The sequence below is a fragment of the Nyctereutes procyonoides genome, unplaced genomic scaffold (assembly GCF_905146905.1).
Source record: "Nyctereutes procyonoides isolate TBG_1078 unplaced genomic scaffold, NYPRO_anot_genome, whole genome shotgun sequence".
In the NCBI taxonomy this organism is placed as follows: domain Eukaryota; kingdom Metazoa; phylum Chordata; class Mammalia; order Carnivora; family Canidae; genus Nyctereutes; species Nyctereutes procyonoides.
Genome location: NW_026575151.1, coordinates 13127424 through 13154394, shown reverse-complemented (window position 1 = coordinate 13154394; position 26971 = coordinate 13127424). Strand labels below are relative to the sequence as shown.

At 38.0% G+C, this 26971-nt stretch overlaps 1 protein-coding gene and 3 pseudogenes across 6 annotated transcripts in view; 1 reads left to right on the top strand and 3 right to left on the bottom strand.

The window, feature by feature from the left end:
• Positions 1 to 40: 40 nt before the first annotated feature.
• On the bottom strand, positions 41 to 1400 carry LOC129501773 (ribosome production factor 1-like; annotated as a pseudogene).
• Positions 1401 to 8568: 7168 nt separating this feature from the next.
• Positions 8569 to 8868, bottom strand: LOC129501896 (10 kDa heat shock protein, mitochondrial-like; annotated as a pseudogene).
• Positions 8869 to 14710: 5842 nt separating this feature from the next.
• CDKL2 (cyclin dependent kinase like 2) overlaps positions 14711 to 26971 on the bottom strand; it is a 50353-nt gene continuing 38092 nt past the window's right edge. For 3 of the 6 annotated variants that reach the window (XM_055313130.1, XM_055313134.1, XM_055313133.1), the window contains 4 exons: positions 26108 to 26231; positions 25557 to 25663; positions 18262 to 18350; positions 14711 to 16810 (listed from right to left, as the gene is read on the bottom strand). In XM_055313130.1, the coding sequence (XP_055169105.1) occupies positions 18285 to 18350; positions 25557 to 25663; positions 26108 to 26231 (297 nt within the window). In that variant the 3' untranslated portion in view covers positions 14711 to 16810; positions 18262 to 18284. Of the gene's footprint in view, positions 16811 to 17142; positions 17771 to 18261; positions 18351 to 25556; positions 25664 to 26107; positions 26232 to 26971 lie in introns of those variants that run through there. The other 3 variants (XM_055313131.1, XR_008662828.1, XR_008662829.1) reach the window with 3 other exon arrangements.
• LOC129501839 (60S ribosomal protein L23a-like) lies at positions 22497 to 23063 on the top strand (annotated as a pseudogene).

Sequence of the window (26971 nt, the reverse complement as noted above, 5' to 3'; positions counted from 1 at the left end):
CAATGGAAGGGTGTGATAACTCTTGCATGCATCTTTTTTTTTTAAACTCACCAAAATGACTTTTATTTGTATGTGCTACATAAACAGTGAATGGTAATTCATGCCACTTGTTACTTGGTCCAGACATGAAAAGGTTTATGGAACCAGTAAATGACATTTTAAAAAGGGTCTTCTGTCATAAATCCAAAGTAGACCTGTTTAGCACAATTCAATACTATTCCTTCAGTATTTTATAAATGGAATTTTCTTCTACTTGTATCCATTTCCCGGGGCTTATGGACCCATTCATATTCTCCATATTTAGAATCAAAGGTTCCTTTCTGAAGAGATCTTAATTTTAAGGTAAAACGTGGTCCAAGTTCCTGAATTCTCACTTTCTTTTCACTCTTGAATATGTACCTATGAAATCTGAAGAATATATAGTCCCGTTGATTATGGAATGTGGCAACTTGCCTCCCAATAAATTGAGGATTATGGGGAAAGAGAGATGCAAACATACGTCCAATAGAATGACCCAGCCTCGTAGTAAAGTTATTCAAAATTACTTCACGTATGTGTTCTGTAGGGTCCTTGCCTCTTCTCTTAATTTCTTTACGCAAACGAACACTGCTCATTTTAAAATGAGCAGTTGGGCCACTTGGCAAGTGACTCAGAATTAATCCATTTGGTATTTTACGATCTTCATTAATAACTATCAGATCTGTGAAATCTCTTGAAATGCACTGTGGAATAATTCATTTTTGCAAAGCCAGTCCTCTTCTGTAATAAACATGTGCGTTTGGTGTAACTGGAGAGCTGTTCACAGAGCTGTACTGTTCTCCCACGAGGTCTGTCTGATGTTGTGATGAGAATCTTGGGAGAAGTTTGTCTGTTGAAGTAAGATGCAAATTCATCTGCAGCTTCATCAGAAGCAACCTCTTCATCATTAGGATCCACTATAGTTTCATCATATACTCGCTGGTTGTCAATGGTCTTTGGTGTAGGCTCTGGTGGAGCCTCGTCACCAAGAGCTTCTCTCTCTTTTTTAAGTTTTTTCTTAATCGCCAACTTTTCCTTCCGCTGCTGCTGTCTCCACCGCGTGAACATTAAGTGTCGCCGTTGTTCGTTCTTAATTTCCGAAATGCTGAAGCCTGGGGGAAAGGCAGCCGCTTTCGGAGCCTGGACCCCACTTTCCGTCGCTCCATCCTCAGCGGCTGCAGCCTCCTGGGCCTCCTCGGCGGACGCTTTGCGCTCCAGGCCTCTTCCCCCGCCTTCGCCGTGCCGTTTGCTGGTCTGGGCGTCTGTCCTGCCTGCATCTTTTACTTTGTGACCTGAACAGCCTACGCAAGTCTAAAGTTCCAAGTATGCTAAAGAGGCATAACCAGAACCTAATCATCAGACAAACCCAGACTGCGGAACATTAACAAAACACTTGCTATGTAATCTTTAAAGACACAGATGTTGTGGTAGACAAAACTGAAAGGAGGTTAAAGAGACGTGAGGGGCACCTGGCTGGCTCAGTTGGAAGAGCATGTGACTCTTGATCTCAGGGTGGTGAACTCAAGCCCCACATTAGGTATAAAGTTTACTTAAATAAATTAAAAAGAATAACAATAATAGAATAAGGGACATTAAAGAGACATGACAATTACATGTAACATATGGTCCTGGAAGTGGGAAGGAGAGAGAGAGATTGTCAGGAAAGATATGATTGGGACAACTGGTAAAATTTAATGTGGACCATGTGTGTCAGTGTTTGAATTTTCTGAATAAGAGAACATTCTTACATAAAAATATGAAGTATTTGAAGGTAAAGGAGTATAGTTTCTACAACTAAATCTCAAATTATTCAGGAGGCAGCTGAACCAGGAGAGGAAGGACACATAGGCTACATGGGGTCTGCTACTAAATGATTGGTTTGTGGCACATTAAAACACTGGGGTTTGCTAAGTTCTTATTTAAAAATGAAAAATTCGGAAAGAGCTGACTTATTTTATAAATGTTACCTTATGGTATTTGGAAACTTATTTGACGAGGTGTGTTAGTTTTCTAGCACTGCTATGATGAAATGCCACAGGCTGAAAGGTTTAAACAATGCAAATTTACTTTCTCACAGTTCTGGAGGCTGGAAGTCCAAAAGTCAAGGTGTCAAGAAGATAAGTTTCCTCTGAGGCCTCTCTCCCTGGCTTGCAAATAGCAGCTCTCCTGCTGCCTCTCCACATGGTCTTCTGTGTGTGTGTGCCTGGTGTCTTTCCTCGGTATGAACATTTCCTCTTCCTTTTTTTTACAATTTATTTTTTTAAAGATTTATTTATTTGTGGAGACACACACAGAGAGAGAGAGGCAGAGACACAGGCAGAAGGAGAAGCAGGCTCCATGCAGGGAGCCCGACGCGGGACTCGATTCCGGGTCTCCAGGATCACGCCCTGGGCCAAAGGCAGGTGCCAAACCGCTGAGCCACCCAGGCTGCCCACATTTCCTCTTCTTAATAAGATTACCAGTCAGATTGGATGAAGGCCCGCTCTAAAGTCCTCATTTTAACTTAAATCACCTCTCTAAAGTCTCTATATCCAAATATAGTTACATTCTGAGGTACGGGGGCAGGGGGGTTAGCACGTCAATATATGAATGTTGGGGAATAAATTCAGCCTGTAATAGAAGGTATCCAATTTTTTTTTTTAGGTATCCAATTTTTGATAGCAGTTAACTACAAAACTCCCAGAACAGCTGCATAATCTAGGGAAAGCTGGCTTTGATTCTAAAGAAAAGAGTGTTGCAATGCTCAGGTACTTTTATACATAAATAAAAAAATAAAAGAGAATCAACACTTTCCTGTTTTAAGCACAGAGTATATTTGGCTTCTTTTTGTAATAAAATGTAAATATCAGGCTCCTAATAGAACCTCTAAGATTGTGCTAAACAGCAGAGAGACACAGGAACCTAGGATGAGAGATAGGAGAGAGAGTAGACACAACTGAAACAATGTATTGGGGGCAATCAGTTCTATGTACCTCAGCAACTCCTAGGGTCAGCGCTTAGTAAAACCACTGAGTCATCATGAAATAGCTCTCAACTAGAAACACAAAGTCTATTACCAGTGGAATGGATGAATATATTGTTATTGTATCATATACTGGAATACCAAGCAGCAAGGCAAAACAATGGATCACCGCTTCACACCACAACATAAATGAATCTCGCAAGTTCATGTTGAGTGGAAGAAGTCACATACAAAAGAATACATATGATATGATTTCATTTATATGAGATTCAGGAACAGGAAAAACTGATGCATGGTGACAGAGGTCAGACTAGTGATGACTTTTAATGGGTTGTTGGCTGAGTAAAGGTAAGAGGCACCCTGCTGGGGAACTGGAAATATTCCATACCGTGATATGGGTGAGGTCACACAGGTGTGTACATTTTTAAAGATTCATCAAGGGGTACCTGGCTGGCTCAGTGGTTGAGCATCTGCCTTTGGCTCAGGGCATGATCCCGGGGTCCTAGGACTGAGTCCCACATCAGGCTCCCTGCGAGGAGCCTGCTTCTCCCTCTGCCTATGTCTCTGTCTATTTCTGTGTTTCTCATGAATAAATAAAGTCTTTTAAAAAATATTAAGCTTTATGCTTAAGATTTATGTATCTTGCTATATGTAAGTTATCAATTAAAATTTTTTAGTGCCACAGTGTAAAGGAAATCATATATATATATATATATATATATATATATATATATATATATATACTAATTATAATTGTAGATTTGTTTCTTAAGCAAGCATTCAACTATTTATTGACTGGTAGTTGGTAAGCTTGTATAAAGTAATACTTCATAAGTATTCTCTGATAAGTCAAAGAAAGACAAATACTGTATAATATCACTTATATGTGGAATCTTAAAAAACCAAACTCTGAGACACAGAGAGTAGAGTGGCAGCTACCAGGGGCTGAGGGGTAACCAGGAAAATGGGGAAATATTGGTCAAAGAGCATAAACTTCCAGTCATAAGATTAACACATTCTGAGCATCTAACATACAGTATGGTGATTATAGTTAATAATACCATATTATAGACTTGAAGGTTGCTAAGAGAGTAGATCTTAAGTATCCACACCACAAAAACAGAACTGGTAATTATGTGACAGGATGGAGATGTTAGCTAACACTATTGTGGTAACTGTACTGCAACATATGTCAGATCACCATGTTGTACACCTTAAACTTACACAACTATAGATGTCAATTATATCTCAATAAATGGGGAGGGGAAGCAATACTTCACTGAAATATCATCTCAAAACAGTAAGCAGAAGACTGCATACTTTTGAGTATGTACCAATAAGCATTTGTCTTCCCCAGCTAAGGCAAATTTAAACCAGAGTAATTTGACAGCCTTAAATATAACCCTATACTTCATACAGTTGACTAGCCAAAGAACCACAAAAAGCCTTTAGCACACATTCCAAACAAAATATCTCTCGCAATTTCAACATTGGAAATTTACGATAAGCATTATTATTACAACAGTAGCAGTTCAATGATTTGTACAGAAGGGCTCATGACAAAGTGTTATGAAACCTCCAGACATAGATGTCCAGATCCTTCCCCTAGCCTGCACAACCTGGCCTCCCTCTCCTCATCCCCAGCCTCTTCCTCTCTGACCACATCCCCTATTGCTCTCTTCCTTTCTCTGCTCAGACATACTGCACTCCTCAAACAAACCAAGCACACTCCCTCTTCAAGGCTGCACCCTTGCTGGCCCCGTCTTCTCCACATTGGTCCTTCCCTCACTTATTTCAGGACATTCATAAGATGCACTTCTCTGTTCCCCGGTTACACTATCCAAATGTGCAGGTACAGACCCACTTCCTCACCGTGTTCCCAGCTATATTTTTATCCCTGGCAGGAATCACATTCAATTACTCTAAATGTATTCCTATTTATCTTTTTTATTATTTGTCTTTCATATAAGAAAATAAGCTCCTTAAAGGCAGTGATTTGTACCTATTGCGTTCACTCCTATTGTGTCCAGGACTTAAAACAATACCTGCATATTATAGGAACTCGGTAAAGGTTTGATCAGGGGAAACCGCAGGATTTTAAAGTCTTCTCCAGAAAGAAAGAATTTCTATTAAGGAGAAGAAAAAACCCATATACATTCCTCCCCCTCCCCTCCCCCCCAAAAAAGGGGAAAAAAAGTTACTGCCACCCATGCATACTTTTGACCTTCTTTTAGGAATTTTAACATGAATATTCCTCTGTTTTACCATAGATAAAATTTATCTCTTCTGGTAGTTTGTTAGAGAACAGGTCAGAATGACAACCAGAAATAGAGACTCTACCAATTTAATTTCTCACTCATTTTGTAATTTTTTTCAGCAACATCTGAAAATTAGCAACATCTATCACTTTATTAGCAACATCTATCACTTTTTTTAAAAAGATTTTATTTATTTATTCATGAGAGACAGAGAGACACAAGCAGAGGGAGAAGCAGGCTCCATGCAGGGAGCCCGACGTGGGACTCCATCCCGGGTCTCCAGGATCAGGCCCTGGGCCGAAGGCGGCGCTAAACCGCTGCACCACCATAGCTGCCAGCATCTATCACTTTAAAAAAAATCTAAGTCCCGTCCTTTTTCTAAGGTTTCCTCCATGCCAAGGCAAGACAGAATGGTTTCCTGGAAGGGCTAATTATCTGAGATGTCTCTTCAAACTTATTTTTTAAATATCTGTTCACTAGACAAGAGAAACTGATTTTCTGACAACAAAATTAAGAAAATCTTGGTTCATGTTCTAAACAGAAGGTTTGGGCAGCCCAAATGGCTCAGCGGTTTTGGCCCCGCCTTCAGCCCAGGGCGTGATGTGATTGTGGAGACCCGGGATGGAGTCCCACGTCCGGCTCCCTGCATGGAGCCTGCTTCTCCCTCTGCCTGTGTCTCTCTCTGTGTCTCTCATGAATAAATAAATAAAATCTTTAAAAAATAAAAAAATAGAAGGTTTATTGCATGTTCTGTACGTAGTAAATCCTTTAATTTCTTTAGAAATGTCTTTCAAAATTTCCTTCACTTGGAGAATCTGATTCCCACCCTCATTCAGAATAGAGGTAGATTTCATGCAGTAATTATGATAAAATTATATTCGAAACATGTTTTAAAGTTTTGATTCCATGGTGGCAAAGTATTTGTTTTTCTATAGTTCCTTCTCAGTTTTTTTGCTGATACTTTTCTCAAATCAACATATTGAGAAGGACATTAAGGACTTAAATTTTAGACACAAAATAGATGGTTTATTTCTCCCAAACAACATGCTCTACACTATTTCAAGTTCAGAGTTTTAGTGGACTGACCACTGACTTATACATACTAGGAAACTGACATCAGGTTGTACCCGTATCTGGGGATGTACCATGCTAACTCCCCATGCTACATGCCAATAGAAATAGCCAGGCCAGTGTGGACTTGCACATTTCCATTCATTGTGAACATTGGCTTACATTTTGCTGTTTGTGCAGAAACCATACTTGAAAATCATGCTTCTGGTGAATCACAAAATGTTCTGAGCCCTCTTTGGATTAGCACTCTTAGAGGTGGCCGGGTCAGCTCTCCTGCTACTCTGCTTTTGCCCTTCTGCTCACATTTCATTGCTATGAGGCAAATTGACTCTCATAACTCCCCAACTACTTTTTCTTTTACTCAGGATTTTCAGTGAAATCCACAGCACTCCCCCACCAACCTATCCGCCTAGCCTTCCTCCACCCACTGCTTCTGCCTTCTGACCTCTGAATCATCAAGCCACCTGCTGTCATCAGGGCAACACTGAACAAGGCCAAATGCATAGGTCTCTTCTGCTCCCATCTTGCTTAAACCCCTGGGATGGAACTACTGGATGGACTATCAATGTCCACTAGAGTGCGTTGCTCCCTTGGCTCTACCATTTGAGGGACCATGGATCACAGTTGTTAGCTGCCACCCCTTTGGTTCAAATAGATTAAGAACTCCTTAAAAATGGAAAAATAAGGCCATTTATTGCATGGGCAAAAGGAACAGATAATACCCCTCAGGTAAAGTTCACCACAGAGTTTAGCATTTTTGCCCTTGTGAAGGATGTGGCTTAGAGTGAATGTTGAGTACAGTGAGTGGGGCTTCACTGCCACCTCCTGGATGATGACTTGGCAGCACTGGACAAACCTGGGCAGAGCCAAAGGAGTAGAGCGTCACCCTAGTGAAATGGATTTAAAGCCAACTGTAGTAACTCCGAGCTCAGAACTTTCATAATTCTCCCTAAATGATTCCTGTCCACCCAAACAGAACTGACTTCTCCCTCAACCTCTACCCTAGAAAGGAGATGTGCTTACTTATCTCTCACCAATTTATTTCTTCTCAGGACCCAACAGAAGAATGGGGACCCAACCACCTTACCTAAAAAGACAACTGCATTTAAAAATACATTCTGCTGGCTGGCATTATGGAAAACAGTATGGAGGTTCCTCAAAAAATTAAAAATAGAATTCATGTGATGCAGTAATTGCATTACTGGGTATTTACCCAAATAATACAAAAATACTAATTCAAAGGGATACATGCATCTCAATGTTTATTGCAAGCATTATTTATAATAGCCAAATTATGGAAGCAACCTAAGTTGCATACCCACCAATAAATGAATGGGTAAAGAAGATATGGTGTATATATACATAATGGAATAAAACTCAGCCATAAAAAAATGATATCTTGCTATTTGCAACAACATGGATGGATCTAGAGAGTAGCATTAGCTAAGCAAAATAAGCCAGAGAAAGACAAATACTACATGATTTTACTCATATGTGGAATTTAAAAAAACAAAATATATGAACAAAGGGGGGGGAGACAAAGCAAAAAACAGACCCTTAATTAGAGAACCAACAGAGGGTTACTAGAAGGGAGGGAGGGGGATGGATGAAATAGATAAAGGGGATTAAGTGTGCACTTATCATGATGAGCACTGAGTAATATATAGAAGTGTTGAATCACTATATTGTACACCTGAAATGAATATAACACTGTATGTGAACTACACTGGAATTAAAATAACATTTTCAGAAAAAAAAACAAATACATTCTGCTGGCTGGGTTGTATTTTCCCAGTACAAAATAATTTTGATCTAAAATATAGCTTGAGGGGCACCGGGTAGCTCAGTCCATTGAGCATCCAACTCTTGATTTCAGCTCAGGCCATGATCTCGGGTCATAGGATCAAGCTCCCTGCTCAGCGCAGAGTCTGCTTGTCCCTGTCCCTCTGCTCCTGCCCCGACTCTTTCTCTCTCTTTCAAAAAAAAATAAATAAAATATTTAAAATATAGCTTGAGCCGAATTATTATATATATAATTATATATAAAGTGTTTGCCTTTGTTTTCAGTAAGTAGAAAAAACATTCACATAGAAAAATCTCTAAAATTCAAGCTATAATCTACCTTTCCTTTTTATTTATTTATTTTTGGATACCATTAGTTTATTATAAAAGAGAGACATGAAAATTATTTACATGATGAAAGATTTCACAACTTCACTGGAATGCGCAGCTTCACTTCATGACATTTTAGTAATGATTTCAGTCCACATACTTTCTGAGAATGTCACCATCTCCAAATAAGAAATAATCCTTATCTAGAACTACTTTGGTGCCTCCACACTCTGGGAGAATTTTATCTCCAACTCTCACACTAACTGGTTGAATTCTCCACCCTTTCCTTTAGAACCTGATCCAACAGCTACTACTGTTGCTTGCAACACTTTTCCTTGAGATTTTTCTAGACGCATAATACCTCCTTTGGTTACAGTTTTAGCTCCACTCCTTTCAACTAAATCTCAGTCAAAGAGGGGAAGAAACTCTAAACGCTTGCCCTGCCATGACTCTGGCTACCACAGTTCCTACTTTACCTTTTTGTTTTGTTTTGTTTTTTAAGATTTAACTTATTTATTCATGAGAGACACACACAGAGAGAGAGGCAGAGACACAGGGAGAGGGAGAAGCAGGCTCCATGCAGGGAGCCAGATGCGGGACTCGATCCAGGGACTCAATCCGGGGACTCCAGGATCACGCTCTGGGCCGAGGGCAGGCACTCAACCCCTGAGCCACCCAGGCATCCCTGTTACTTTATTTAACATCGTTTATTCACAGAAGGAGGAAACCAAAAGGCTAATAAATATACAAAAAGAAAAAATATATATAAATATGTATAAACTCAATAATAAACAAGAAAATGTAAACTAAAGCAAGATAATTTCCACCCATCATAATGGTCAAAATTGAAATTATTGGTAATGTCTAATATGGTCCGGGTGTGGGGAAAGAGACTTTTTCATACACTGTTGATGGAAATATAAATTGGCACAGCATTTTGGAGTACAGTTTGGCAGAATCGGTCAAAATCTAAAATGAAGCAAACCTGGGGCACCTGGGTGGCTCAGTTGGTTAAGTGTCTGACTCTTGGTTTCAGCTTAGGTCTCATGGGTTGTGAGATCGAGCCTTGAGTTGGGCTCTGTGTGCTCAACAGGAGTCTTCTTGGATATTCTCTCCCTCTGTCCCTTCCCTCACTTGTGCACACTTTCTCTCTGTCAAATAAATAAATAAACCTTTAAAAAAATAAGAATAAAATAAAATGAAGAATACCTTTTGCAGCTTCAAATGTCCATCTCTGGTGAGCATTGTGATTGTTTCTCCAGCATTCTGTGTATATTTCCCTAGCTTTGTAGCTTTGTTTACCTGGTTCCACAGGTAAACTGTCATCACCCTAAGCCAATCAGCACCATCCTGTTTCCTCTTGCTCCTGTTATTAATTCAGACAAAAGAATTTAACACAGGCCCAAGCCAATAGGTGCATACCATCCTCTTAGCTACAGTGCTTCATTCACACTGAGCAATATCCAAATTCAGCTTAGAATGAAATTTTATCTGATGGCTAGAGAAACACACGTCATCTTCCATAAGTGAATGAAGCAGCATGTGGCTCCAGGAGTCTAATCTCCCAAAGTGTATATTATCTAAACAAAAATTTTTAAATTCACTCCAGATCTTCTAAATAATCATACTCATATATGTATTTTAACAAACACACATGATTCTACCATTTATTGAGTGATGCTGAGTACATTCCTTAAACCTTCTGGGCCTAGTACCTTGCCTATAAAATACAATTTACATTCCTTCCTTCACAGATTATTACTATTGTCACATAGAAATCTTTGTGTTAAGGGCATCTGGCTGGCTCAGTCAGAAGAGTATGTAACTCTTGATCTTGAGGCTGTGAATTTGAGCCCTACCAATGGTGTAGAGAAGGAGAAGGAGGAGGAGGAGGAAGAGGAGGAGGAGAAATCACTGTGGGAGACACTGTGGAACAGAAATAGATAAATAAGGTAGAGTTCCCAATCTTTAGAGACACAGAAAATTTAGTGGGAGTGGTGACACTGGATTTTCGTTCTTGCCCATGTGACTTCAGAATCAGGCCTTGACTCTTTTTTTTTTAATAAATTAATTTTTTATTGGTGTTCAATTTACCAACATACAGAATAACACCCAGTGCTCATCCCGTCAAGTGCCCCCCTCAGTGCCTGTCACGCATTCACCCCCACCCCCCGCCCTCCTCCCCTTCCACCACCCCTAGTTTGTTTCCCAGAGTTAGGAGTCTTCATGTTCTGTCTCCCTTTCTGATATTTCCCACTCATTTCTTCTCCCTTCCCTTATATTCCCTTTCACTATTATTCATATTCCCCAAATGAATGAGAACATACACTGTTTGTCCTTCTCCGATTGACTTTCTTCACTCAGCATAATACCCTCCAGTTCCATCCACGTTGAAGCAAATGGTGGGTATTTGTCGTTTCTAATGGCTGAGGAATATTCCATTGTATACATAAACCACATCTTCTTTATCCATTCATCGTTCGATGGGCACCGAGGCTCCTTCCACAGTTTGGCTATTGTGGACATTGCTGCTAGAAACATTGGGGTGCAGGTGTCCCAGCGTTTCATTGCATCTGAATCTTTGGGGTAAATCCCTAACAGTGCAATTGCTGGGTCGTAGGGCAGGTCTATTTTTAACTCTTTGAGGAACCTCCACACAGTTTTCCAGAGTGGCTGCACCAGTTCACATTCCCACCAATAGTGTAAGAGGGTTCCCTTTTCTCCGCATCCTCTCCAACATTTGTTGTTTCCTGCCTTGTTAATTTTCCCCATTCTCACTGGTGTGAGGTGGGATCTCATTGTGGTTTTGATTTGTATTTCCCTGATGGCAAGGGATGCAGAGCATTTTCTCATGTGCATGTTGGCCACGTCTATGTCTTCGTCTGTGAGATTTCTCTTCATGTCTTTTGCCCATTTCATGATTGGATTGTTTGTTTCTTTGCTGTTGAGTTTAATAAGTTCTTTATAGATTTTGGAAACTAGCCCTTTATCTGATATGTTATTTGCAAATATCTTCTCCCAATCTGTAGATTGTCTTTGAGTTTTGTTGACTGTATCCTTTGCTGTGCAAAAGCTTCTTATCTTGATGAAGTCCCAATAGTTCAGTTTTGCTTTTGTTTCTTTTGCCTTCGTGGATGTATCTTGCAAGAAGTTACTGTGGCCAAGTTCAAAAAGGGTGTTGCCTGTGTTCTCCTCTAGGATTTTGATGGAATCTTGTCTCACATTTAGATCTTTCATCCATTTTGAGTTTATCTTTGTGTATGGTGCAAGAGAGTGGTCTAGTTTCATTCTTCTGCATGTGGATGTCCAATTTTCCCAGCACCATTTACTGAAGAGACTGTCCTTCTTCCAGTGGATAGTCTTTCCTCTTTATTGAATATTAGTTGACCATAAAGTTCAGGGTCCACTTCTGGGTTCTCTATTCTGTTCCATTGATCTATGTGTCTGTTTTTGTGCCAGTACCACACTGTCCTGATGACAACAGCTTTGTAGTACAACCTGAAATCTGGCATTGTGATGCCCCCAGATATGGTTTTCTTTTTTAAAATTCCCCTGGCTATTCGGGGTCTTTTCTGATTCCACACAAATCTTAAAATAATTTGTTCTAACTCTCTGAAGAAAGTCCATGGTATTTTGATAGGGATTGCATTAAACCAGGCCTTGACTCTTCTGGAGGGTCTAGGAACCACTTAATAAACAGCTTTTCTACTATATATATATAGAGAGAGAGGGGGGGGGAGCAAACAGTAGGTATACATGTAAGCAAAAGGAACAATGATCCAAAGAGGCTAAAAACAAGTTGCGGAGGAAAGCAACCAATTAGAACACTATTGTCATGGGGTGGAGGAAGAGTTTTAAATTCTAGCAGCTATGTCAGTGGAGATTATTTTCCAGATCTAGAAACATGGAGATAGCCTAATGGAAATAAAATGACAAAAAACCCATTCTCTTGACTGATAAGAGATCCTCCTGTGGACTAGGAACAGAAAAGCATGCTGAATTGAATATTTTGGTTTCATTTACCTGATTCTTTCTTACTTTAATTCATGCTAACCAATAATAAATTTTCTAAAATTTTGCTAGAACCTTCCTCGCTTTTTTAAAAAAGATTTTATTTACTTATTCATGAGAGACACACAGAGAGAGGCAAAGACATAAGCAGAGGGAGAAGCAGACAAGCAGAAGGAGCCTGATGCGGGACTCCATCCCAGGATTCTGGGAGTACACCTTGAGGTGAAGGCAGACGCTTAACCACTGAGCCACCCAGGCATCCCTGAATTTTCCTCACTTCTACAGGAGATGACCCTGCATGCCAAAGTAGAACATAAGGGATTGAATAAAGGCTATGCAATGGGGAGAAACAAAATTTCACTGAGGGCAAAGGAAAATAACATTTTGCAGATGGGTTAGCTTTTTTTTAGAGAGAAAATTTTCTCACTGTATAGTATATTCAACATCAGATATCCACAAACATAAACACAATGCTCTAATCCCAAGTTACATGTGATGACAAGTGATGTCAAGGTTTGGGGTTTGTTAAGAAACAAACCGTACATTAATCAGTTTCAAGTTTTCTCATGTCAGAAGCTATCAAGAGGAAAAATAAGGGGCGCCTGGGTGGCTAGTCGGTTGGGTGTCTGCATTCAGCTCAGGTTATGATCCTAGGGTTCTAGGATTGAGTCCACATCAGGCTCCCTGCTCAGTAGAGAGCCGGCTTCTCCTTCTCCCTCTGCTGCTACCCCTCCTTGTGCTCTCTCTGTCAAGCAAATAAAAGCCTTAAAAAAATAATAAAAGCAGTGAATGAAAAACATAATTTTTCATTCATATAGAAGAGTGTTAAGGATCCATTACCAACGTAAAACCCACAACACAAAACAATAAAGAAAAATCCATTTCATCCAATTCATGAGGACCAGCCTTAAAGCCTTAGGAGCCATGACCCTGCTGTTTCTAATTTTCTGTCAGTGGTTCAGTTCTATAGATGAAGGATTAGAAAACAAGTCAATCACATTTTTCAGTCTAGCCTGACACAGAGTTTATTACAGATCAAGGCAACTGTTGTAGCACAACTCAGATAAAAGAGCCAATAATGAGAGAGTCATGTAAGGAAATCCATCTTCTCGGTTTCCATTTTAGTAGGAAGTCCGTTATTTTAACCAAGCAAGGGATTCTCGATCAGGAAACCCAAGTTCAAATACTCAGTCTTCACAGCTTTGACCAGGTAGTCTTTACAAGACATGTTACTTTATGACCCAGCTGCTTGTATCATGTGCTGTACAAGAAAACTAACTTGGCAACAAATCATCCAATTAAAATAGGCAGAAGGCATGGGCAGACATTTCTCCAAAGAAGACATATAGGTGGCCAACAGACACATGAAAAGATGCTTGACATCACTCATCATCAGGGAAATGCAAATCAGAACTACAATGAGATATCACCTCACATCTGTCAGAATGACTAAAACCATAAACATTAGAAACAACAAGTGTGGTGAGGATGTGGAGAAGAAGGAATCCTCGTGTACTGCTCGTAGAAATGAAAACTGATGTAGCCACTGTGGAAAGCAGTATGGAGGTTCCTCAAAAAATTAAAAACAAAACTAATAGTTATTCCACTACTGGGTAATAGAATACAAAAATACTAACTGTATTGAATACAATACAAAGAGTACAAAAATACTAATTCAAAAAGATAAATGCACCCCTATGCTTATAGCAGCATTATTTATAATAACCAAATTATGAAAGCACCACAGGTGTCCATCAATACATGAATGGATAAAGATGAAGTGAAATATATATATATATATGTATATATATATACAAATGGAATATTATTCAGCCAAAAAAAAAAGAATGAAATCTTGCCATTTGCAAGATTCATATGGAACTTAAGGAAGAAAACAAACAAACAAAGGGGGATAAAAACAAACAAACCAAAAAACAGACCCTAAATAGAAAATGATGCTCATCAGTTACTAGAAGGGAGGTATGTGGGGTATGGGTGAAATAGGTGAAGAGGATCAAGAGTACACTTACTGTGATGAGCACTGAGTAATGTATAGAATTGCTGAATCACCATATTGTACACCTGAAACTAACATAACACTATGTTAACTATACTAGAATTAAAATTATAAACTTAATTTTAAAAAGACTTGCCACCTCAGTATCCAAAGTTTAAAAAAAAAAGAATTAAGAGAGTATTCAAATGTAATTGTTAAATTGCATACAATGTTGTATACATTATTTGTATTCTCTTAAATAAATGCAAAGAAAACCATCTGTGGAGCTCAGTAAGATATAATATTTATTCATTTTAAAACATACACCTATACAGCAAGCCAATTTCTCCCCACCAGTACACATACATATTTCCTATTAGATTTAATCGTATGTTTGTAAGGAGAGCAAAGTAATCTTAAACCAAAAGAAAGAATTATTTTTGGTTAAGTATCTATAGCCCCAGTTTCCAAAATCTTCCCTTTCAAGTAGTTCTGCCAAGGTTCTAACCAGATATGATACTCAGGTCTCAACTTGCACATATAGTAAATTATATTTAGTTCCTTAATTCTGAAGTTCACAATGTTTTAATAGGCAAAATATACCAAAAGCAAATATAGAAATGAAAAGGTAATTGATCCTAGATCCTCAGACATTGAGGTGAGATGTTCACACTGATATTTAAATAAAAATAACATCAAAATAATCTGGAAAGCCACGTGGCTTTTAAATATTGTCTGCTTCCTACACTGTACAGTGTGTTGGCAATACTTTTTAAAATAAAAATAAAACAATATCTTGATGTGAAGCCTATTAATGCCTACACATTAATTTTGTCTAGCATGTTAGTCATACCAATCTAGTCAAACACTCGGTCATAGGTTAAAAATAGAGCTTCAAAATCAAGCTTTTAATTGAATTTTAATTGAACCACCTATACACTTCTACATTGGAATCCCTCAATTTGCATCCTCTTGAATGTCCTATTCTTTTGAGGACCAAGTATCTAAAGTCAGAATTTCAATATTAAGCTATTCAGAGTAATAGAGGAAAGTACTAGTTAAATTCTTGGGCTAAGTTCTGGTCAGTGCCTTTTGGAAAAAACAACATGTTGTTAACTGGTTAAGGCAAAAAACACACACAAATTTTGGTCCTCTTAACAACCATTCTTTAAAACCAAGAACGCATAGTATGACCAGCAAACTAGAAACCAAAAACCTAGAGTCAAATTGGCGTAAGTATCCCACCTTAAAGTGATGGACTGAGGCACAAGAAAAGATGTGTGGATTGTAGGTAGATAGTTTTGCCTATTGATAAAGAACTTTCAGGAAGGCCTAAGCATTTGAGGAAACAAGAAGAGAAGAACACTTCTAGATTCTGTCTGATATCACCTTCAAAATATCAGCGGACAGGAGTGAAGTCCATAATTGTGGATGTTTCCTCCCCAAAACTTGTTTGAGGGTGGGGGGAGGTCGACAATAACTGGCCTAGAGAAAAATCATCAGTCCTAGTCAGTGGGTAACCCAGCTTCCCATCTCCTTTCCCACTGACAAACATATTCTCAACTCCAAGGTAAACCTACAAAATTCTCCTTTACCATTCTTATTGCAGTCATGTTCCTACACACAGGAACATGGACACCAGAATCTTACAATGCAGAGGACTATCTAAGGTCAGAGTCTTAGTCATTAGAAATAAAAGGTTTCTTTGAGAAATTTGCATTTGTGTGGTTCAGCAGAAAGGAAAGATTCCCATAATACAATGATCAAACATCAACAATAATCACAGAAACCAGACATACATCTATTCATAGATAGCAACTACATATCTTCTTAAAGCCTAGAAACAAGCAAGCTTTCTAAATGTATATTTATAGTTAAATTATGGTAAAGGAAACAGTTTCTCTTACTGATGCTAGTTTTTTCATTTCTTCAACTGTTCCTAGTTTTTAATCACCCACCTCCACCAAACCCATTCCTAAATAAATGTACACATTTACACAGATAACACGGAAACTTCATACAACATGACCATTATAATGTTTCTTTCTCCCTTTTTAAACTCATTTTAATCTTGGGTAATTTTAAATGCACAATCTACAAATAGTAAATAAGCATTCATGTAATAAGAACCATATCAGTATTATTCAATTGGGTGTATCTTAAAATCGCAACAGTGGACTTGAAAGGTGACAGGATAGCAGTTGGGGAGGGACACTTATTCAGTCTTCGTTGGAAACACTTGGAAATCTGTCTTTTTTCTTCTGCAAGGCCTTTCTCAGAAAATGCAGGCAGTTCAGAAACAAATGACAAAACCATGAATCTCTCTTCATAGGATATCAGCACTTCTGTTGCAAAAGGATGTCATCCCAAGAGCTAGAGCACCTAAAAGCACAGAGGGACATATGCCCAAATAATTTACATAAGTTTTTCTAGAAATTGATTTCTATCTCACTTGCTTTCGCACACTGAATATATTTATAATATTATAAGTATTACATAGTCTAAAAACAACTTTAGACCATATATATCAAAAATGGGATTTTGAAGACAATGATCCACCGAAACTGTCACGTATTGCATATCATCTCCTTTTATGCAAATAATGACTAGTTTTGACAAAACAGATCCAAATTATAGAGGATATAATTATTAACTATTAATTATTAATATAATAATTATTAGATTGTTATGGTAATTATTTAATACAATAATTGTTACATTATTATAATATAATAAAAATAATAAAAATTATTATTTATAGAGGCTACAGTTTACACAGTATGTGTAATGAGTGCATTGCAAAGACTCTGCCAGGGCCTTGGAAGAGACTCATACTAGTGAGAAATTAAAACTTAAGACTTGCTTACTTCATAGTAAATTCACATATGATGATGTCACAGACGTTCAAAATGTGTTGTGGAGATTAACAGCTTAATTCCAACAAACATTTATGCGAAAATGGGATTTTATTATCATTATATTTTACAGAGTTAATGAGATATTAAACATCAGATGACTTGTCTGAAGTCACATAGTAACTTACCACTCAAAAGACCTAATTTTTGGTTTGGTTTTTTTTTTAATACTAAACAGTCATACTTAAAAGGGAGGCAATCTGGTTACCATTTAAAATTGGCACTGCACTTTTCAAATCAGTGTTGGTGCCTAATCACTTAAGCTATTAATTTCTTATTAATTTCTTCTGTTTTCTTTTTTAAAAAATTATAACATGTACTTATCCTGTGAGTAGGTCTACAGCAGGGGTGGGAACTTGCTCCAGCGGGTCCTGTTTTTGTGGGGGTGATACATGGTACAGGCCTGGAGCTTGCAGGGCCCTTTTTACTGTGGCAAAGTAGCAGGACAATGATAAAGTCCGTTAGAAGCAAAAAAATTTTTAAAGTAAGTAAATAAAAAATAAAAGTAAGGTAATCATCTAGTAGAGTGCTGATCTTTTTTTATTGGGAAAAAGATTACCAAAGCAATCATTTTGTCTTTCTTGATTTACAAACCCGCATGGACAACTGACTGATAAGGGAGATAAGTATATATTCTTCCACAGCAGTTATCACCATAAATTCACATTACTGTATCCAGAAAAATACAGGAGATTAGTCTAAGGACAAGAGATGTAAACTCTATGAAAAGGAATTTCATCCCAGAGACAAATGCTACTTCTCTCTTTATTTTTTAAGTGGCACAAGTCTTTCTCTATCAGGAGTTCTCATGGAGCCAATCACTGGAGAATGATTTAGCTGCAGAATTTGGACTTCAGCAAGCTACAAAATAAGCCCCATGGAAGATTATTTTGCTTTAAGTATGAGAAATAGACATACCCAGTTCAGAACCAAAATGACTCTCAGTGCTGGTGTTCCATCCAAGGCAAATCAGCCTCTGAATCATCTAACAGGGAAGGTCCTGACACCTGTAAGTTAATAATCGAGCATCATAAATTCTCAGTAACTATAAAAATCCCATTCCTCCCCAAATCCTAATTCCTGTTGTTCAAATATCAGATGTTTAGAATTAAGCATTCATAGCTCAAGCTGCTTGCACAGAAGACAATGATGAAGTGATGTTATTCTTTAACCTCTTTGTTGACACATGTTAAAAGATACTTCTGATATGCCAAGGTAGTCTAAACCCACTACAACCCCTCTCTCCCAACTATTACAAAACAAATAAAAAACCTTTAGGAAAAATATTAAAAACAACTGAAGATTAAGGAGAGGAGTCAAAAGTTGACAATGTGACCCTTCATAGAGGGTAGGTTTCCAATTTTGTTTTTTATTCCTGTGGCTCTGCCCAAAAGGCTGGTCCTTGTCTCAAAGTAGTGAAGAAGTGCAAGAGGCTCAAAGTCTGATAGAAACTCCTTTGTTACACAAGAGAAACCAGGAAAAGGGGTCCCTGCGGGCCAGGAAGTATCAGGAGAAGGGAATGGTCCTGGAGGGAACAGATTTAGAGGAGGGGTCCCTCTCATGTGTGTAGACCCTTAGCAGCTCAGCCCAGTTCCTGAAGCATGCAGGCATGGGGCAGCTCCAAACCAGCACAGCAAGGGCCGGGAGAACTGAACTGAGATGTCAATGACCTGCACGAGGCTCTAGCTAACCCCCTGAGCCACACAAGCAAAGACAGATGCAAATTAGCATATCAGAGATGTAGAGAACTGAGATTTGAGACACTTCTCATAAGACGGCAGAATTGAGAGTGTGAACAAAACCTGGATAACTGTCTGCCGAAACAGAAACCTCCACATCCTCTGCAGGATTACAACAGGACTCAGAGGCCACACAAGGTGACAGTCATAGTTTCCAGACATGATCAAAATTAGTGGCTATAAAAAGATGCAGGAATCTGTGATCAATTCTCAAGGGAACAAGCAATCAACAGATACCAATCCTGCGATGGCCCAGATGTTGGAATTTTATGAATTTATTAGGTAAGTTGTATGAATAGATAGGGAAAGGCAGAGAGACAGATAGCTTTAAAAATGTAATAAAACTATATTAGACGATGTAAAGGAAAACATACTTGAAATGAAATGAATGAAGAACCAAGAATCTTAGCAGAGAAATATAAGCCTTAAAAAAGAACCAAGTGAACATTTTAGGACTTAAAAATACAGTAATTAAAATTTAAAAACCTCCCTGGATGGGCTTAATAGCAGAATGAAAATGACAAAGTGAAGGGTCAAAGAACTTGAAGCTAAATCAATAGAAATTACCCAATTGAACAGCAGATATTTTTTAAAAATTAAAAATGAAAGAAAGATCTCAGGAATCTGTTAGAAAATACCAAAAGGTCTCATATCTATGTCATTGGACTCTCAGAAAAGAAGAAAGAGAGAAAGAGATTATGGCACAAAAAATATCTGAAGAAATAATGATTAAAAACTTCCCAAATTGGAATATGAATAATAGTGAACGGGAATATAAGGGAAGGGAGAAGAAATGTGTGGGAGATATCAGAAAGGGACACAGAACATAAAGACTTCTAACTCTGGGAAATGAACTAGGGGTGGTGGAAGGGGAGGAGGGCGGGGGGTGGGGGTGAATGGGTGACGGGCACGGAGGGGGACACTTGACGGGATGAGCACTGGGTGTTATTCTGTATGTTGGTAAATTGAACACCAATAAAAATTAATTTATTAAAAAAAAAAAAAAACTTCCCAAATTTGGTAAAAGGGGTAAGTTTACAAATCAAGAAGCTCAGCAAATGCCAAACAGGATATGCTCAAAGAAAACTGCTTAGATGCATCATATTCAAACTAATGAACACAAAAAGATAAATATAAAATCTCAAAAGCAGCTAGACAAAAATGAAACATTATATTCAAGTGAACAATTCAAATGCCTAAGAATATCCTACCAGAAATCAGAGATCAGAAGATATAGGGATGATGTCTTCATAGTCCTGGAAGAAAAAATTTTTAAAAAGCAACCTATCAACCATAATTCTTTATCCAGTGAAAATATACACAAGGAATGAAGGCAAAATAAAGTCATTCTCAAATGAAGGAAAACTAAAGAGTTTGTCACTCATCAGATCTGCTCTGGAAGGAATGCTAAAGAAAGTTTTTCAGGACACCTGGATGGCTCAGTCTGTTAAGTGTTTGCCTTTGGCTCAGGCCATAATCCCAGAGTCCTGGGACAGAGACCCATATAGGGCCCCCTACTCAGGGGGGAGCCTCCTTCTCCCTCTGCCTCTCCCCCTGCTCATGCTCCCTCTGCCTCTCTCTCTAATAAATAAATTTTTATTTTTTTATTTTTTTTTTTACAGATTTTTTTTTTATTTTTTTTTAATTTTTATTTATTTATGATAGTCAGGGAGAGAGAGAGAGAGAGAGAGGCAGAGACATAGGCAGAGGGAGAAGCAGGCTCCATGCACCGGGAGCCCGATGTGGGATTCGATCCCGGGTCTCCAGGACCGCGCCCTGGGCCAAAGGCAGGCGCCAAACCACTGCGCCACCCAGGGATCCCCTAATAAATAAATTTTTAAAAGATTTTATTTATTTATTCATGAGAGACACAGAGACATAGGCAGAGAGACAAGCAGGCTCCCCACAGGGAGCCCAATGCAGGACTCAATCCTGGACCCTGGGATCATGGCCTGAGCCAAAGGCAGACGCTCAACCACTGAGCCACCCAGGCAACCCTAAATAAATTTTTAAAAAAGAAAGCTTTTGAACCTGAAGAAAAATTATACTAGAAAATAAAACTGTAATGTTTAGGAAAGAAAGAACAACAGAAATGGTAAGTGATTAGGTAAATACAGAAGACTACTTTTTTTCCCTAAATTGCCTAAAATATTTATGACTGTTTAGAGCAAAATGTAAGACCTAATATAGTGGGATTTTCAATGTCTGTAAATAAAAGACATATAATTCTAACAAAGTCCACGTTGAAATAAAAAGAAATATGTTTGCAAGTGTTCTACATTTTATAAGAGGTAGAGTATTTACATAGACTATGAAAGATTAATTATTTATATTGCAAACCCTAGAGCAATCATTAAAAATCATACCAAAAAATCCCCAAAAAAGCCAATACTAAAAATACTCAAATACAAAAGAAGACCGGAAAGGAATAAACAAAAAAAAATATAGAGAACTAGATCTTATATCTATATAAGATATATAAAAATATATGTATTTATATAATATATAGAGCTAGATCCAGACATATCAATAATCACATTAAATGTTAATAGCCAAAGTATTCACTAGCAGGCAGAATTCTGAAGATAACCTCCTAAGATTCCTGACTCTGCTTAGTCAATTAAACTAACTTAGCTACGGCTACGAAGCAGCTTTACACATGAAATTAATGTTACTAGCCAGCTGACCTAAGATAAAAAGATTATCCTGGCAGGCCCAATAGTTGGCCTGGTAAGCCAATCGCATGCACTCTTGAAAGCAGAAGAATAAGTGAGAGATGAGGCAAAAGGGGAATAAGTGAGAGATGAGGAATAGAGGGTCAAAGAGTAAGAAGGATTTGATCACCATTGCTAGCTTTGTAGATGGAGAAGTAGGCCACAAGCCAAGGAATGTGGGTAGCCTCTAGAAACTGACAACAACTCCTAGGGGTCAGCCAGCAAAGTAACAGGGACTTTAGTTCCACAACCTCATGGAACCAAATTCTGCCAACAATCTGAGTGGGCCTGGAAATAGATTCTCCACTAGAGCCTCCAGAAAGAAATGCAGCCCTGTTGACATCTTGATTTTGACCTGTAAGACTCAAGGAGAGAAGCATCTGTGCCCGGGTGTCTGACCCATGGGAACTGTGAGATAATAAAATAAGTTGGTAGTAGTTTATCAGCAGCAATAGAAAACTAATATACATTTCAGTTAAAAGAATTGAACTGACAGAATGGATACAAAAGAAAGATCCTACTTATAGGAAACACTATAAACTTAGAAAACAGTTTGAAAGTAAAAAGTTATACTATGGAAACAAATAAGCATAAATAGGCTGGAGTGGCTATTTTAATCTCAGATAAAATTGACTTCTTGGTACAGAGCACTAAAAAAGATAAAGAGTGACTTTTCATAATGATAAAAGGAACAATGTATCAGGAAGACAAAAACAATTATAAGTGGATATGTACCTAATAATAGATATTTAAAATACATGAAACACCCTTTCAAGAAGATGGCACGGAAGGCGAAGAAGGAAGCTCCTGCTCCTCCCAAAGCTTAAGCCAAAGCAAAGGTTTTGCAAGCTAAGAAAGCGGTGCTGAAAGGCGTGCACAGTCACAAAAAAAAGAAGATCCGCACGTCACCTACATTTCGACGACCCAAGACCCTGTGTCTCCAAAGGCAGCCCAAATATCCTCGAAAGAGCAACCCCAGGAGAAACAAGCTTGATCACTATGCCATCATCAAGTTCCCCCTAACTACTGAGTCAGCCATGAAGAATATAGAAGACAACAACACACTTGTGTTCATTGTGGATGTCACGGCCAATAAGCACCAGATCAAACAGGCTGTGAAGAAGCTCTATGACATTGATGTGGCCAAGGTCAACACTTTGATCAGGCCTGATGGAGAGAAGAAAGCATATGTTCCACTGGCTCCTGAATATGATGCTTTGGATGTTGCCAACAAAATTGGGATCATCTAAACTGAGTCCAGCTGGCTATAAATCTAAATATAAATTTTTTCACCATAAAAAAATTCATGAAACAAAAACAAACAGGTATAAGAGAAAAATAAATAATTCCACAGTCAGTAAAAGAGTTTGACAGCACTCTTTCAGGAACTGATAGAACAAACCAACCAAACAAAAAGTCATTAAGAACATAGAAGATCTGAAGACACTATCAACCACCTTAATCTAATTTCACATTTATAGTAGTCCAACAACTGAAGAATACATGTTATTATCAAGGGAACAGGTTCATTCACCAAGGTAAGCCATATGCAGAGCCATAAAACATAGCTCAATGAATCTAAAACAATCAAAGTCAAAAATAAAAATAAAAATAAAACAATCAAAATCATACACAGTATATTCTCAGACCACATGGAATTAAATTATATCAATAATAATAAAATACTAGGGAAACCCCAAATATCTATTAAACAACATATTTCTAAGTTAATTCCTGGGTTAAACAAGAAATTACAAGGAACTAAGAAAATGCTTGGACTGAGTATGACGAAAATACAACATATCATAATTTGTGGGATGAAACTTAAATAATGCTTAGAGAAAAAAATGTGTAGCTATGTGCATACATGAGTATATAACGTGTAAGTACATAGGATGTGGGTGAGTGGAGACAGATTGCATGGATTATACTTCACTTACAAAATACTTCACTTACAAAATACAAAATACTTCACTTTCAAAATACTTCACTTACAAAAATGTATCTTACAGATGTTCCAGAAGTCTATAAAAATAGACTTTTATAAATGTTTGTGTTAGGCACAGAAACAAAACAGTTCAATGTATTGATCCATACCATAGAGAGTGCAAGGCAAGTCACAGCTTCTGCCAGAAAGCCTTTGGCTTTTAGTATCCTGTTGTTTCTCTTCCCAATCAGATTTTCCACACATAAATCCATCTTATTTTGGTACTAATTTGTGTTTTTCACCACATCTACTTTCTCCTTTATTGTATTTTAAATACAACTGGGAAATGAATAAGTGAATTAGGAGTAAAAATGCAGGACCAGTTTATAAGAGGATTTGTTGAAAAGAACAAATAAAAATTTTGAAGTATGACGGCCACCAAAGCCGTCTTCCATTTCATGAAACTAGATTTGGCTATTTGATCCCTGGAAAGTGGTTTTGAACAACAGTACATTCAGAAAACAAGTGAGAAAGTTTGAACCTTTAAAATCCACATTAAATTTAAGTTTAGAAGTAAAGAAGGAATTTATTGAGACTCTGTAGTTCCTAAAAGTACAATGTGTGACTGTAATTAATCTTTACACAATAGTAATTTGCTTAGTTTTGATTATGTTGCTGCAGAAATTGTTGGCAGGAGATAAGGCAAAGTATAGCAGTTGATAAATCTGTTTCTCAGTATCACTGGATAACTGACTCTGTAATGTGTTGCACTCCCTTTTTTGTAGAGCTCTTCAAAATTATTTAAGGGGTCCTAGTAGAAAAAAGCATCCACATAGATATGGAGGCAACATACAGGGGCTGTCTAGGAAACAGGAATGCTTCAATAATGAGGATGGAGAATTAAAAACCATACAAAAGTTGCCCAGCATCAAGGAGATGTGAGAAATCTAAGTACAACAATACATATCCAAAGTTTATAACCAGTTATATTTGGCTCAGAAAATTTAAAAGTTTGCCAGTTTTCTTAATCTGAAAATGAGTGATATGACTGTTGTCAAAAAGCAGCAGAAACATAAATATTCTGAAGAATTATAAGAAATTACAGAAAAATAATTATACATGGAAGAACCAGTCCTTAACGTGCATGGAGTGGATTTTCTTAGGGAAAATGCCAAATAGAGGATACATTTTAAAAGAACAAAAACAATTCAAGGAGTGAAATATGAGTTATAACACTGGGGTTAATGCAGTGAAATACTATAAATTGCCACAAAAGTCATACAAAAGCCATAGCTAGTCTGCACGAGCGCACGTGTGCGCGCATACACACACACACACACACACACACACACACACACACACACACACACTTTTTAATCTATAAAAAACTGATGACCGTAAGGTAGAAAATGTCTATATAAATATATATGTAATAAAGGTATCAAGTGCAATGAACAGTAAGACAAACTTTAACAAACAAAATGCTATAGACCCCACCAGTAAACCTGCCTCATCCTTAAGAGCAAACCTTCCGGGATCCCTGGGTGGCGCAGCGGTTTGGCGCCTGCCTTTGGCCCAGGGCGCGATCCTGGAGACCCGGGATCGAATCCCACGTCAGGCTCCCGGTGCATGGAGCCTACTTCTCCCTCTGCCTATGTCTCTGCCTCTCTCTCTCTCTCTCTCTCTCTCTCTCTCTCTCTCTCTCTCTCTCATGTGACTATCATAAATAAATAAAAATTTAAAAAAAAAAAAAAAAGAGCAAACCTTCCCTAAGCTACTGTAATAAGGAAGTATGAGACCCAAGATCTCTCCACCTAGAGAGGATTTCGGTACCTGATGTAATGTGATACTGGGCGTGTGCAAGTCAATAGTGGCCAGAGAAGGAATTCGAGATTCTGAGAGACTTTTGTTCTTTTTCCTTATTAATCTGGAATTTCGAGCTAAATAAAAATAACCATAAACATAGTTTAAAAATTAGACATTTTAATTTCTCTACATTCTGTATCTGTCCCTTATTGTGTACTCAGTGTACATATTTACTTACACAAGTCTGTATATATATTCACAAACAAAAATATGTAAAGCTACTATAATTTTTATTTTTAATATTTTGTAAGCTTATTTAACATATGTTTTCAATAATGTATACAAAAAGGCTGAAAAAGCGGGCAGCCCTGGTGACTCAGTGATTTAGCGCCGCCTTCAGCCCAGGGTGTGATCCTGGTGACCCAGGATCGAGTCCCACGTCGGGCTCCCAGCATGAAACCTGCTTCTCCGTCTGCCTGTGTCTCTGCCTATCTCTCTCTCTCTGTGTGTCTCTCATGAATAAATAAATAAAATATTTTTAAAAAAGGGCTGAAAAAGTAAAGGCATTATAAACATACCTATCCCTTCCAAGGCTCTCAGTTCAGGGAGATGATTATAGTTTAGTTCAGGCAAACGGACATCTGTCTTGGAGTATTCTCTTCTTTTCTTATTTGTCTGAAGTAGGCTCTTTTCACTAGTGACCTAATAACAGAATGATTAACAAGTCAATTAGCTTCTAGGTAAGCTTGGCCTCTTTTTTAACTACTGTATTGATATCCTGAACTTTAGGAATTTAAGAATAACACAAAACTTCAGAAGTCCTGCAGTGAGCTTTTTGAGTTTATTTGGATGTTTCTGCTTGTTCTTTGAATACAGTAAGTGCTAAGGCTCTTGGTTCAAATCAAGTATGAAATAATTAGCTCGGGCAGCCTGGGTGGCTCAGCGGTTTGGCACCTGCCCTTTGGCCCAGGGCGTGATCCTGGAGACTCGGGACCTAGTCCCGCATTGGACTCCCTGCATGGAGCCTGCTTCTCCCTCTGCCTGTGTTTCTGCCTCTCTTTTTCTCTCTCTCTGTGTCTCTCATGAATAAATAAATAAAATATTTAAAAATAAAATAAAATAATTAGCTCAAAAAAACTATCTGTAGGGACAAAAAATAATGAGTTTAAACTACTAGATTTACGTATTTAAAGAGTGACAAATAAAATACATAAGATATGTTTGTAATAATACATTATTTGCATCTTGGAATCAGAGCATGAGCAGGGGAGAGAGTTACTGGTCTTCAAACTTGATGTTGAAGAAAGTTTAGGCTTAGCTCTGCCTCCATTAATTCTCAAGAAAAGACTTCAGTGTGTCTTCTCCTCACTAATCTCTACCTCCTGTTTTGACTGCCTCTTAAAAGTAAGGATAAACAGAAATAAGATCTAAAATTAACAGCC